This window comes from Balearica regulorum, chromosome 19, assembly GCF_011004875.1.
Source record: "Balearica regulorum gibbericeps isolate bBalReg1 chromosome 19, bBalReg1.pri, whole genome shotgun sequence".
Classification (NCBI taxonomy): Eukaryota; Metazoa; Chordata; class Aves; order Gruiformes; family Gruidae; genus Balearica; species Balearica regulorum.
Window position 1 is genome coordinate 2097299 of NC_046202.1, and position 14257 is coordinate 2111555.

Here is a 14257-nt window from a genome sequence, read left to right on the forward strand (position 1 = left end):
TCACAACCATACTTAGAGCTAAGTAATCAAGCGGATTTACCTACTTCCAATTTACTGGTTGATTGAATATTAGAAAACACAGCTCAGCCCCTTGGAAGGCGGCCGTGCGCACAGTTTCCTAAACGTTTCTTTGGCTGTCCAGTGCGGGGAGGGTTAACCTCTCGCGTCTGTCTTGAGCCACGTTTGGACAAGATCTCTGTTTACTTTCCACCCACAAAAAACACCAGCATTTTTCAGTAGTGTAAGTGTATTCCAGGACTATTGCCCTGGCATCGAATGACTGAAAAAGGATCTTGTATTTATTTGATTTGAATAATTCAAATTTTATTTTACTTGTGGCCGACATGGACTGACTTCACTTTTTTTTTTTTTTTTTAAAACTTTTAATACAGATTAAGAGCTGACTAAAGATCTCAAACACTATATACTGAGAGTCACTACAGATGTTAAAGAAAACACCAGCACTAGCACCCCTTCCCCGCACGCCTGCCTTCCTGGCGCTCGAAAAAACCCGCTGCCGTAGAGTAGGACCTCGCTCGTTCCGTGCTAGTGCCGCTCCCTAGCCACTACGGGATTTTGCAAGGAAGCAAACAAGCTATTAACGAAATATCCAGGCTACCGCATCACAAAGCGCACTTTGTTCATTAACTCTGCCAAATGCCTCTTAGGCCTTTCCTCGTAGGATACTAATAAACTGACTAAAAAAGGGAGGGAGGCTTTATGAAAGGAATAAACTTATAAGGAGACCTCATTCTGCTAAATCAGAGTAATGCGGGTGGGGGAATCCCTGTAGAGAGAAATGCTTTGAAGGGAATCGTTGGCCTTGCAGGTTAGTGAGGTGAGAATTAGTTGAGGTTCTGCTGAGTGGTAAAGAACCAAAGTTGGCTGTAGAAGGAGAAGGGAATGTCTCCAGTCTGGTCGACTCAGAACAGCGCGTCCCTTCTGTTGTGCTTCCTGTCTGCAGTCACATTAAATTCCCCAGTAAGGCATCAGGGGTCTCCTCTCTCTCTCATAAACGTCTGGGATGATGCCATATGGTGTCTGTACCATTTTAACCGTCGTCTTCCCAAACAGCTTCCTCTCGTAGTCTATCAGTTGCCTCCAGAAGCCCACGTTGGGGCGTATAACGGGGCGTCTCGATTTGACCCAGTTGTATGCCTCGAAGAGGGATACCTTGTGGTACTTCATCAGGTAGGCGATGCAGAGGGTGGCCGACCTGCTCACGCCGGCGGCACAATGGACTAAGGTGGCCCCGTGCTTCCGCGCCACGCTGTTTATCTTGTCGGCGACGCTGTCGAAGTACAGGGAGATGGGGGCGTTGGGCATGTCAGCCAAAGGCACTTTCACGTATTCAAACTGGGGCCAGTTAAAATTGGGGATCTCGATGGTCGCATTGATTATGCAGGTGATTCCCCGGGAGAGGAGCAGGTGCCGGTTGGAGGCGACGCTGCCCCGGCTCAGGTACAGCGAGGGGGTGATCTGGGCGATGCCCCCGAGGGCACCTTCGGAAAGCATTCGTGGAGCCATCAGAGTTCTCGGTAAGGAGTTGTGGCTTCTGGAGGTCATGGAGGATCTTGGCACTCACGCTTCCATTATGGGAAGAGATCCGACGGGATCTTCAGCCAAGGGAAGGGTTGTCTGGCCTGGTAGTGCTAGGACAACAAGAGCTTCCTCCGCTTAGTCACTGCAAAACACAAGCAATGCCACATGAGCGGGGCAGCTGCCCGATGAGACCATGTCTGTGCAAGGGAAAAGGAAAGCCCAACTCGCCCTGCTGTGGCCTGGACAACCTCCCGCTGGCAAACCTCCCTGGGGTAAGGTGGTTCTGGGTTTGCACGGTGCTTGTTACCACAGGCATTGCCTGGACGGATATTAACATAAAATCTCCCAGCCTAATTAGCTCCAATTACTCGTTGAGGGTTTGGGCAGCCTACCTGTGGGCCTGGACAGCATTTCACCCGGATTAGCACGTGGAAGGTTAGCTACGCCTTGTTCATGCTCAAAAGCAGCAACTTCACACCTGGCCGGAGTCCAAGGGGATGGTGAGAAACAGCTCACCGGGGCTGGGTGCAGATGCCGGCAATTTAGATTCCCCTGCCCTCTCCCCAGTGCCACCCTTCTCCTTTTTTAGGTACGTGAAAGGCCCCGCCAAAGTACACCGGCAGAGGAAAGTCGCTCATTAGAAAAGGCAGTGAGTCATGTCCATCCAGATCAGTAATCGGCTCTCATCTAGGCTGGGGAAGTGTGGAAAGAGTGACCTGGTTATGTCAGAAGCTGAGAGTAAAACCGAAGCAGAGGCCGGGACAAGGGAGGCTCTTTTCCTGCTGCTTTAATGACCGACTAATGCTTTGGAGAAAGACACGCTCTGCAAAGGCTTGGGCTCGCCTGCGTGAGCCACGCACTCCCGCCTACCTCTGCCATGCCCCCCAGGAAGGAGCCCCCCTTTAGGGCTTCTCCCAAGCCAGGGGAGAAGCCACAGGCAAGGGGATGAGCTCCGGAGCATTAGTAATTTGTAAATCCCCTTTAGCTACGCCGTCTCCAGCCAGAGCTGTGCCACGGGAGAGGCTCCGGTCAGCGCGGGCTGGGGAGTCCCTGCTCTGCCCAGGAATGTCTGGGCCCGCCAAAGGGTCACGGGGTGCCGTGCGGGGGAATCTGGGGGTGCTCAGCGCCTCAGTGAGAGGGCGTCTGTCCCTCCAGCAGTTAACTCTCCGGGTCAGAGAGTCCTCAAAGGGTTGAGAGACCCCGACTGCAGCTTCCCCGGCCCCGACGCAGCAGTGCAGCCATCTGCATCCCGCACTCCGGGAAGCGCCAGCAGGTCTCAGCAGCGGCTGGTAACGCTGCCAGCGGATTTTTGGCATGGCTTTGCGGTACGGTAACTTAATGAGCATAACACGGTCTCCTCTGTGGCTTGTTCCCTGCTGGCAGCTACTTGAGCAGCTCCTGCAACCGTGGGCCCAAAGCGCCAGCGCTGCAAGAGTTCATGCCCCGACAAGAAGATTTTTGCTGCAGCTGCGAGCGCTCGGCTTCCCCTGCGGACACCCCCACCGCAGTCACGCAGCTGGAGTGGCGATGAAAGGCATGGCTTCTCAAAGGAATAAAGTCCTTAGAGCAGGGGAAATCCCTGCTCTCAAATAGATGTTACTGACAACGCAAAGGATAAGGGCACTTACGCTCGGCAACAAACTGTCCTGCTCCAGATCACCGACCGGCTCACGGGCGCTGTGGGCTGCTGAAGCGCGGGTGTCTCACAGAGCGTGTCCAACGCTGAGCTGGGGAGGGAAGAGAGCGCGGGGTTTACTGGGATCTGTGCCGGACCCAAAGGGACACCAGGCAGCCCTCTCCGCGGAGGTGTGTTGAAGCCACTCGATTTAGGTGTTGTCCGAGAGAGGAGCACGGCTTCCCTGCCTGCTCCCTGGGGAGGGACAGAGGCCTCGGGAAGGCACTCGGTGCCGACAGCGTACTGTCACCAACTGCTGCCAACACAGTGTTCAAAATCACGGTCGGCCCGGAGGAATCTGAGGCTGGCACAAAAGTCATGACTCAAAAAAAAAAAGTGTAATTAATTAATTTGCTCTAACGTCTCCTTTAGCATCCGCCAAGACACTCGCCTAGTCCCAGACAGCTGGTGCAGGCCTGCGCTTCTTTTGGCAGTGCCCAAAGCACACCGTCCCGGGAGCCCCGCTGCGAGGGCCGTGCTGCCTGGTCCTGCGCCGAGAGCTGCTGGAGTTGGGGCTACGCTGAGCTCCGGAGTGGGACCGAGGGGGAAACGGGACAGCTTAGCTTTGGAGCCAGGGTCGGAGAAGGGAGAGCTGCCACGGCCGGAGGGTCCCGGCGCGTTGGGCAGGGCTGGTGGCTGGCCGGGAGGCCGTGCGCAGTGCCGCACGGGGATCGGTGCCAGCGCGGCCGCAGGGCTGCTGGGAGGCAGGGTGGGCTGGGAGGCTCTGGCAGCGCTGGGGAGCTGAGACAAGCCGGCCGGAAGCCAAATGACAAACCCAAATGGGATTTTTTTTTTTTTTTTTTAATGCCACACCTCCCTCGAGGATGGCTGGGAAACGTTAGCAGAGGGCAACCTGCAAATGTGCTGCGGGAAAGGCCGGCGGGTGCTGCCACGGCACCTCGCCCCGCTCGCCTGCCACGGGCCCACTGGTGCCTCGGCGCCTCTGGAGCAGGGCAGCACCGTCCCGGCCTGGCTCCCACGGACCAGGGCACCCGAATCTCTGCCCGGTGGGGCCCTGATACGCTGCTGGGGGTTGAGCACGCTCGCCTGCCCCACATCAACGCTGCTATGCCTGGGCTCCGACTGCTCCCCAGGGGAACTCGGAGCGCTCCTTGAGGCGGTTTGGGAAGGGCTTTGCTGCTTTCCATAAAATGGTTCCTGTTTGCAGGCAGCAACTTATCCAGAGATTTGCATGTGACAGGCTGGGCTTGCTCTGCAAACTCTGCTGCCGCTGGGCTGGCAGCAAACTGCCCGCACACCGCACACCGCCTGCGCCCGAGCAGCCACCCGAGACGGCATCGTGTGGAGCAGAGATGGACGGATGAGTGCCATCCTGACATAGGCCATGCTACTCGCCTGGGAAGAGAGGAGCAGCACAAAGGAGGTGCCCGTCTGTCCCACCTCCGCTTGCTATCGGCAGCGGCGGGGGAACGGGGTGGATTTTGGGGCCAACAGGGAACACGGACGGGTGCCCACGGTCCCGTGTCCCAGCTACACACCGCTTCCCCGGGGCTCCAAATGGCCGACACCAGGCAGCGCTGCCTCTGCTCGAACCAGAACAGCTCTTGTCCGGAAAGAGTTAATGTTTTGGAGAGGAGTTCGTTATATAAGCAGAGATAAGGCTGCTGTGCTCCCTCAGACCAAGTGCCTGGCAGCGGAAGGTGCTGCCCAGCCCCGGCAGGAGCAGATGCCGGGGGGAAGCCGCTAAGGCAGAGGGGCAGGTGCCAGCAGCCCTTCCCGCGTTTCACGGCAGGAGCTGGCTGGGATGCCACCGACTGCGACATGCTGTCTCAGGCATGTGACAAAGCCACGGTCCTCCTGCCCACACGTACCAGGCTGAGCAGCTGCTGGCTCGCAGGGAGCCTGAAAATGAAAGGGGCCTCGTCTGCCTCGGATGGCAGAGGCTGCGCACGGGGTGCGGCGCCTTCGGCTGATGATTTGGAGCTACCACCAGGCTTGCGGGTGCGAGTCCTTATCTGTCCCGATGGCTGCACCTTCTCCTAACCCTCCTGCCCGGCCCCTGCCAGCTTCAGACAAAGGCTCACCTAAAGCCTGCTCTTTTGCTCCTGTAAAACTCCATTTGCCTTTCTTAACACGCCCGATTTATCCTGCCGCGTCCCACTGTAATCCAACACTGTCGCTCTTCATGCAGTAGTTCCCATCATTGCGCTGGGGCAGAGAGAGAGGAAAGAGTGAAAAAAAAACCCTCTTCCCAGCCGTTGCCGTGTACAAAACAAAAAAAAGAGAAAAAGAGCTCAAGATCAAATGAGGCACACACACAGCTCAGCCCTGGCTGTGCCACCCGTGGTACCCGCAAAGGACAGCGGCCGAACAGGCCAGCACAGCGGCAAACAGGGCACGGGGAGAGGTGCTGGCCGTGGGTCCAGCTGTGCCTCATTCAGCCTCTGCACAGAGACGGGGAGAGCTGCGCCGAGGCAGCCAGTTTGCACCATCTCACGGGAAAAAAAAACAAAACCCATCTTCTCCTGTTTCTTTTTGGTTTGAGTTTCTGAGCGGTTGCGTAGGCTGAGTTGGTCACACCCGCCTGAAGTCAGTGTCCCCGGGGTGCTGGAGCCTGTCCCAGCTGGCTCATCACCCCGCGAGGGGGCTGCGGGTGCTCCCCGGCACGCTGCACCCGGGCCGCGAGACGGTGATGGGAGGCGGCGCGGGCTGGTACGCCGAGGGGTCAGAACCGGGGCTGTCTCCGCAGGAGCAGCCGACAGCCGCCTTCCAAGGGAGATGGGATGTGGCTGTGGTTTCCTGCGAAGGGCTGGAATTCCCAGAGGTCGCAGCGTGGTCCTTTGGGCAAAGACTGGCTGGTGGTGGGCTGGTAGCAACCAGGTGTTCCTGCTACCACATCCTCATTTGCTGAGCTGACTCCAATTAATGGATTAATTAATCACGTAACAGCCCTGACCCACAGCAAGCCCCTTTCTAGATCCTGCCTTGGTCTCTCCCACGCACAGAGACCAGCTGCTGCCACGTGCTCACCCAGCTGGGGAGGGCTGGGGACACCCCTGCCGCCTTGGGGTCTCTAGCCCAGGTGACACGGAGGCAGGACCAGTGCAGCCTCCTCCCTCCCCTGCAGATTGGTGGGTTCGGCCATTTCTCTCATCTGCATAATCAGGGGTGGGGGAAGTGAGTGGCTAATTACAGCCTGGAGATGACTCCAGTCTTCAAAGCTTCCGGGTCCCTTCTGCGCACCTCCTGGCCAGTGCTGTCCTGGGGTGCAGGTCTATGATGAGGGGGTGCTTCTCCAGCACCCGCTGCGGTTGGCACCTCATCCTGCAGACCCACCAGCTCCCTGCAGACCCACCACTCAGGTAAGTCTGGCTGGCTCGTATCGGGCACCGTGTGTGTGTTTCTGCTGTCCCTCGAGGCCAAGCTGCGTGGTTCATCTGCGGTCGGGTCTGCTGGGAGAAGGGGCAGGTGCTTTGCCTGTGGAGGCTGCTCCCGTGAAGCCTGGTGGTGTGTGTGCCTTTGCAGGGCTGACCAGTTTGACACTGGGTTGTATCCACCTGGGCTGGATTTCCTGGCATCAGAGCGGCTCCTGCCCAGGCACGGGGGTTTCAAAAGCAATACAACGATGTTGATGTAATAGTTTGTGTATCAGGCGGTCCGGTCCCTCAGAAAGGTTGCTGCTGGCAATGCTCATGGCTCTGTTCTTCCAAGTCTTGCAATAGCTGGAGTTTGTTTTTCTTGCTTTCGTTCCTGGGAATGCAGTCCTGCTAACAAAGGCTGAAATTCCCACAGGAAAGCATTCTTGGTGCCTGGACCTCCTGAGAAAAGCTTGAAAAGAGCTCTGGAAGCTCAAAAGACAGAGGCAAACAGGCAGATGTTAGTTAAATACGCTGTGATCTCTAGGACAGGAGAGGAGAGCCTTGCTTGTTGGTCTCCAGGCAATGAACTGGCAAGTCTTAGCTTCTGGTCTCTTATTCCGGTGCTGCTGGGTGGCTTTCTCTGACTTTGGAGGTAGGGTTTTTTTAAAAAAAATTTTTGTTTTTAAGGGTTCCTCTGGCTTGAGAGCGGAGGCTGTGGCTTGTTCCTGAGGGACTTGAGTAAGACTTGCAGTTCGTGTTGGATTGTGTGTCAGTAACATGGCACTGTAGCTGGTACTTGGCAGCGGTGAGGGCATCTCTCGGGCCCTTCTCCCCCTGGACCATACGAAACTCTGCAGCTGTGGGACTCGGTACCCAGCTCACCGGGTGGGGAGGGACGGCTGGTCCTGCTCTGCCTTGGCGGCTGGGTGCCCCCAGTGTTCTGGCAGCCGTTCTGCTCCTCCTGCCCCAATGCTGCCGGAGGGCTGTGGCCGAGCTGGGCGTCCTCGGAGGGGTGCGGAGAGCAGGGTCCGAGTGGTACTCAGCAAGTTTCGCGCATGGGGAGGACTAGGTGAGTCGTGGGCCTCGCTGCTGATACAGCAGACACCGAAGCCCCTGGTTTTATTCCCACAGCATCATCTGGGATTCGAAGCAGGTTTGTGGGTTGGGTATGTGAAATGTCAGTACTGAAGCAAGCCTTCTCCCCCTTCCCAGGAGAGGAAAAGTTATTCATTTTGGAGATGACAAATGCTCTCTAATGCTGCAGTAAAGAGAAGAGTCAATATTGCAGGCACTGAATGAACGAGCCTGCTCAGGGCTCTTCCTAGCCAGGCTGAACAGCAAATTGCTTCAGAAACGGTCTTGGAGAACAGCGTTTAAAATAAATTTCAGCAGAGAGCACAAACTGCAGCCATTCTCAGGGTCAGGTCTTGCTCACGCTGAGTCCATGGGAGTTTGAAGTGGGCTTGAGGCCACGGGCAGGCTTGCCTCTCCCGGGCGTCACAGCAGGGACCGCAGCTCACTGCTCCACTGGGGTCTTTGCTTTCCTGCCTTTGGCCACTGTGGACGGGCTCCTGAAGCTGGTACAGATGCCTCTTAGGCTTGTGGTTCAGAGCCATCAGCACATCCTCGTGATGGAAGGGACAAGCAGTTTGGTTTTGAAGCGGAAGAGAAGGAGGGGATGGTGGAGTGACTTGGGCTGTGACAGAGAATGCCTCGACTGAACCCTGATTGATTCCCGCTTGCAGCCTGCGTTACCCTCTCAGGCGAGCACAGGATGGAAGCTGTCAGATGTTAAATCAAGATAATAATCTGTCTACCCAAAGCTCTGAGCAGGCCTGGCTGCTTGTGCAGCACCCAGCACAACCGGGTCCCCCATGTTTGCAAGAACACGCTGGTAAATTCCCAAAGGTTTCGTGGCGTGTTTCAGGCGTGACTCCCCTTTACACAAGAAACTCGCAGGGTACGGCTGCAAAAGGTCCCAGGCTTATCCTTGCTCAACGACCCCAGATCAAACATGTTTAGTCCATGAGCACAAAGCCTCGTTTCCCCCGGTGCGGCACTGCCTCCTCCACACCCCTGGAATTCAGGCTGCTCCCGTGAGCCGAGCCAGCTCTCCGGGCTGATGAACACCAACGAGCCTGTCCCAGCCTGCTGCGACGCTGCCTTTGCAGGGGTGACAGCAGGCGGTCCTGCGTCACAGTTCATCTCCCTTCCACGGGCACCGATGGCGTGCCTGGTGCTCTGGGCAGGCTCGGGTAAGGCCAGGGCTGGGCAAGCCTCACCCAGCTGCCTCCTGCAGCCCAGGAGCAGCATCCTCGCTCTTGCGGCCAGTCTCTGCTTGTGCCGCAGGCACGTTGCACCACCGAGCCCCGGTGTGTGACCGGGCTGCAGAGGTTAATACACTGAGCAAACTTATGAGGGGTTAAACGAGCGACGCCAAAATGCATGGGTCGCATTGCAAGCGTTTACACGCCATCAGGGGGTGCCTTATGGTTGAGGACTGCAAAATCAGCCCAACGTGCTCCGAAATGTCTAGTGGGGCTCTGCCAGACCCTCAGCCCCTCCTCGCTCTGTGAGTCCAGGCTTGGCTCCCTGATTTGCTATTCTCCCAGCACCAAATGAGCAGAAAAAGCGGGTGGTGAGGTTTTTGGAAGCATCCATCTGAGGATGTGACTTGGCCCGTTGGCCAGGGTCCCCGGCTGCCTGCGTGCCTCTCCCGGGCAGGGGGAGGCAGCTCCGCGGACTCTTTCTGCACGCTGCCACTATTTCCTTGGCGAGGCAGCAGAGCCTGCCCACGGGCACGTTACGCGCTCCCTGCCACGCAGCCGCCCCCTCCTTGCCGCTGTGGAGTGGGAACAGGCAGGGCTGCTTCCTCTCCGCTTGACAGCTGGATCCTGCCAGCTGCGAGCAAAACCTCTCGCCACGGGGCGAGCTCCGGGCTGGCGTGCAGGGGCAGAGCGAGACGGGGAGCGGGCGCGGGTGCAACCTAGAGCAGGCTGATATTTATAAAATCCTGCGTGATGCAGCCGCTCCGCTCTGGGGACAAGCTTCTCTCAGCAACCAGCAAGGGGATTTTATGCAAGAAAAACAAACCATCTTTCTTTTTAAAGCAGTGTCTGTTATTTTAGAGCTGCTGGCTCCTGGCCGGCTCTAACGCGCCATGCTCTGCGTGCCAGTCGCTTGGAGAGAGCAGCGGGGGCACAGGGCTTACCTGCGGGGCCCCGGTACGTGCCAGTAGTGTGGCCATCTGCATCTTACTTAAAAACTCTGGTCGGGTGCACGAAACACTCTTTTAAAAAACCAGAATTAAGCCTTGAGGAGGCACGAATGGGATCCTACAGTTGTGTGCAGCCTCAGTTCTGTAGTCGGCTGAACGTCAAGGGCTGTTTTCGAACCCCAAGTGCAGATATCATCTGTTCTGAAGGGCTACAGCTTATTTCACTGCCAGCTGATGGCATCTGGATTGCAGGTGCTTTAGAAAAGCTCCCCTGCTCCCTGTGTCCGAGTGTGTGTGACCCTGGGAGGACACGGAAGGAGAGGAGCTGGGGCACGCTCGGGGAGCGGACCCATGCCTGGCTCTGCCTCCCAGGGTGCTGCAAGCTGGAGCCTTGTTTTTCCCTGCGCAGTCACAGCTTGGCAGGAGGGGCACAATCTCTTCCTTATTAGTTGAACAAAACACAGGGACCTGGTGTGTTTGCTCGCGTGTGACCCTGCTCTCTGCTGGGACCTGGGCCGCTCAGCTCGCACCGCGGGGCTCACCCAGGTCTACGCTGCCTGGGGGGGTTGTGCCTCTTGCTTATGTGGCAGGGCTGTGGGACCCTGCCAGCCCACCTCAAAACCCATAAAATTGAAGGCAGCTGCAAATTCACTGCAACGTGCCGTGGAAACTGTCCGGTGCTTCCCTGCTGGCGCTCACCCGGAGCTTTTCCGAGGGCACTGCCAACTGGTGTGTGCTCTGAATGCAACCCCGCTTCTCCGGGGGGTCTCAAAGCCTGGCACCCCCCTGGGTAAACCTGACTGTGACATTCCCCCCGTGGAGGAATCCCCTGTGGGCAGGGGCTGCCCACGCTTTCCACGGCCGGGCAGTGGTTTGGCATGGGGCAGTAAAAGCAGGAAGCAAGAGCTGAAGGGAGAGCGGCAAGAAAGCAGGATGGGAATGGGCTGGTCGGCTGCGTCCGCCAGCAACAGCTGTAAGGAATGAGGTCACCTTCTGAGCACATCGATGGGGTTGCTTAGGGTAACAGGAAGGGAGGCCAGTTTTAATCAATTAGTTGGAAATCAAGTTTACATGCAGTAGCAAATGCTTCCCATGTAAGCAGCGCAGGGCCAGCGCCCCTCGCCTCCTGATATGTAGCTCTGTCTGCTCCGGGCTTGGTGAAATTACGTTTTGTCAGCAGAAGGGACATGGAGCAAATTCAAGTTTTCTTTGCAAACCAGGACTCCTGCCCCCATGAGCTGCTGCTCAGCCTCCCCGCAGCGGGAAGGGACCTTCCCCACGGAGGGAAGAATTAAGTCTCATCAGGCCAGGTACCCCAACCTGGCTGTGGGGTGCAGGGCTGGAGTGAGTGTGGTGGTACTTGTTGAGCCTTCCTGCTGGGAAACTAAAACCTGCCTGATTTTTTTTTATTTTTTTTTAAAGCGGGGTAGTAGCTGTGCGAGACCATCCCATGAGTTGTAGTGCTGGCACCAGGGAGTGCTCCCCAGCCCCGCCATGCCCAAGGAAGGGGGGGACACGGGGACGACGACGACGACAGTGCATTTGCCTTCTAGTTCAAGGTTTTATTTCCAAGCAGCCAGGGAGCTGGGGCTGCTGTTCAGAGATTTCTCAGCTATTTCCAAATGCCAGAGCCCTATCTGCTAGATGGTCACATTTCTGTTTGCATTATGGTTGCTCGGCCTGTCGTCTTTGAAGTGATAAATCAGCGTGTGTGTGTGGCAAGGGTTGTGCACCTGGAGAGGAAAAGGGCTGGGAGAAGCTCCCGTACCCGACTCAAGGCATGACCCCCACCTTCTAGGGAAGGCCACCCCGGCAGGCGACCCCAGGATGGCAGGTTCTGCAGTGGTGGCAGGAAGCCTGGAAGGCTTCTCAGCTGCGCTGGTGAATGGCGTCATGTAGACAGCTCTTCTGGGGCCAGCACGTGGTGAGCAGGAGCAAAGCTGCTGCCGGTACCCGCTGCCTTGCCCAGATGCCTTTTCCCCTCATCCCTGACTTCTGCCTGGATGCCCAGATGTGCCATGTGCTGGTTCCCTGGGACACAGCTGGTCCCAACTCTCAAAACAGAGGTCTGTTTGAGACCTTCATGTGCAGGGTTTTGCACTTCTTTCCTCCCTCCTGTAACGTCTGGTTTAGAAGGCTTTCCCCCATACCCTATGCATTTCTAGCACTAGAGCAGCATGAGCTCTCTGCCTTTCCAGCACTGAGATTCCAGCTGGGATCAGGTATTGGATTAAGCCGTGCACATTTCAGTATTGCCCTGAGCAGTGTCAGAGCCTGGAGCAGACCCCGCAGAGCAGCGAGGGCTTGGATGAAATCCCTGGGCTTTCACCTTTGCTTCCGGAGGGGAGCGGGATGCGTGTGCCTCTGTCCAGGACCCAGGCGAACCCCCAGGGACAGGAAGGACAGGCAGAGCTGCACGTTCACACCTTCTAGGCATAAATTGATTAAAGCCTGCTGCATTACTGCTCCCCTCCTGACGTTCACCAGGGTCGTGTTAGTCAAGTCGTGGCAGCAGATCTCTGCCGGTGGGAACTGACACACGCCCTCCAAACTGGGCACTCTTGGTTTTCGTGGCTTGGGAGCTGGAGTGCTCCAGAGCCTGTCCCAGCCGCGGGGACCGTGGCACACACCAAGGTGGATGGAGAGGCCTGGAGGGAATCTGCTCCCCGCCAGGGTAGGGACAGCTGAGCCGGTGTATCATAAGGGAGAACAGTGTTTTGTCAGTGCTAATCCCTCCACCATTCCTGTGGCAGTGGCATTAGGGATAAACTGAACTTGCAACGTGATATTAGGACATCTGTCAATACTCAGAGCTCCAGAATAAAAGACTCATTTGCCGCCCAGTCGAACAGGTTATAATCCTTCCCCGTCTCCCTACAGCCAAATGCCACTCATTGATTACTAGTGTTGCTCAAAGCAGCTACTCCAGAGCTGAGTCAAGGGCCACGCACACAACCGGTTTGGTTTTGAGGCCAGCCAGCCGCAGGCACACGCCAGGGTTTGCCAGGCACCGGGGCGCCCTGCGAGCCGGGGTGCCGAGGGCAGCTGGCACCCTGACGGGCAGGAGCCAGGGATGCGCGCTCTGCTCCGGCACTGCCGGACCGCGGTGTGGGCTCAGGCTTGTTTCCACATCGAGGAAACACCCGACCTCCGTCCCTGGCTATTCTGGTGCAGATCTGGAACAACTCCCTCTCTCTCCAGCCAGGCTCGCTCGGGGTTTAACCACCCGCCAGCAGGTTTTTGCCTTGTCCTGCTCTTTTGGGCACCTTCCGGCACGGCCGCCCGCCCCGTCCCGTCCCACCGCGGCCACCGCCGTCCCGGGCCACGCGGGACCGTCCCGACCCTGGCGATGGCCACAGCGTGGGCAGCCGGGCCAGGGCCGCCGGGGCTGCATCCAGCCCGCTGTGCCGGGGCGCTGCTCCCCTTTCCCCGGGCACAGCCCGGGCACCCCGCTCCGGCGGGGGCATCTCCCGGCCTCCCCGTGGGACCGCGGGTGCGGGCAGACCCGAGGCCACGCTGGAAGGGTTGGGACACGGCGGGGGGGAGGTCGGTGGGCTCGCAGCCGGAGCTGCCCTGCCTCCCGGGGAGGGCGCTTGAAGGCGGATTCGCCAGGGCGAGCCGTAAATAACGCAGAAGCAGCGGGGAAAGCCGGCGAAGCCAGCAGCCGCCAGCAGCCCCCGGCAGCCCGGCCCCCGCCGGCCGGAGCAGCCCTGGCAGGCGGCGCTGGCTGCCGGCCCCGGGCGGGGGCGAGCCCGAGCCCTGCGCCCCCCTCCGCCCCCGCGGGGCCCAGCGCCCCCTCCCCGGCCCCTCTCCCGGGGCCCGGCCCCGCTGCCCCCCCCCCCCCCGGTCGGCGAGAGCCCGGCCCGCTCTTACCATGGCTCCTCGGCGGCGGCTCCGCGCTCCCTCGCGGCCGTGGCGGGCGGCGGCGGGGCAGGACTTTTATCGGGCGGCAGCCGGGCTCCGTCTCTCGGGCTGCCACCTGACCGCGGCGCTGCCGGGGCCGCCCTCCGCCCGCCGAGCGGCGGTTACCAGGCTACGGCGGGGCCCGGCCCGCCCGGCTCTGCCCCGGGGCGGAGGCAGCTGGCGCCCGGCCCAGCCTTAAAGGCGCCGCTGCCCGAGGGGCCGGGGGCCGGTGTGGGCCGGTGTCCCGCGGCGGGTGGGGAGAGGCAGCGCTTCCCTCGGCCCCGGCCGTCTCCGCGGGGAGTCAGTGTGCGGGGACGGGTTGGGGGGCCCTGGGGCGGTGTGCCACAGGCAATGAAGGGACGTGGCGGGGCCCCGCTGGGGACGGGAGAGGGTCCGTGTGGGGATGGGGACGTGGTGGGGTCCCTGTTAGGGGTGGGACGTGTCGTGTCCCCACGGGGACCCTGCCAGAGTGCGTGGGGTTGTGGTGGGGTCCCTGCGGGGATGGGGACGAGTGAGGGTCCCTGGGGGGACAAGGATGTGGCAGAGGCCATGAAGGGACCTGGCGGGGTCCCTCTGGGGCTGTGGCAGAGTCTGTGTGGG

General features: G+C 59.1%; 1 protein-coding gene across 2 annotated transcripts; it reads right to left on the minus strand.

The window, feature by feature from the left end:
• Positions 1-359: 359 nt before the first annotated feature.
• DUSP14 (dual specificity phosphatase 14) lies at positions 360-13816 on the minus strand. 2 transcript variants are annotated; one of them, XM_075771499.1, is made up of 3 exons: positions 13628-13786; positions 3171-3269; positions 360-1684 (listed from the first exon to the last, which is right to left on the minus strand). In XM_075771499.1, exon 3 carries the CDS (start codon positions 1564-1566, stop codon positions 970-972), a length of 597 nt encoding a protein of 198 aa, XP_075627614.1. In that variant the 5' UTR covers positions 1567-1684; positions 3171-3269; positions 13628-13786; the 3' UTR covers positions 360-969. The 2 variants fall into 2 exon arrangements, with proteins under 2 accessions (XP_075627614.1, XP_075627615.1); XM_075771500.1 differs by lacking the exon at positions 3171-3269 and having other exon boundaries at positions 13628-13816.
• Positions 13817-14257: the final 441 nt, after the last annotated feature.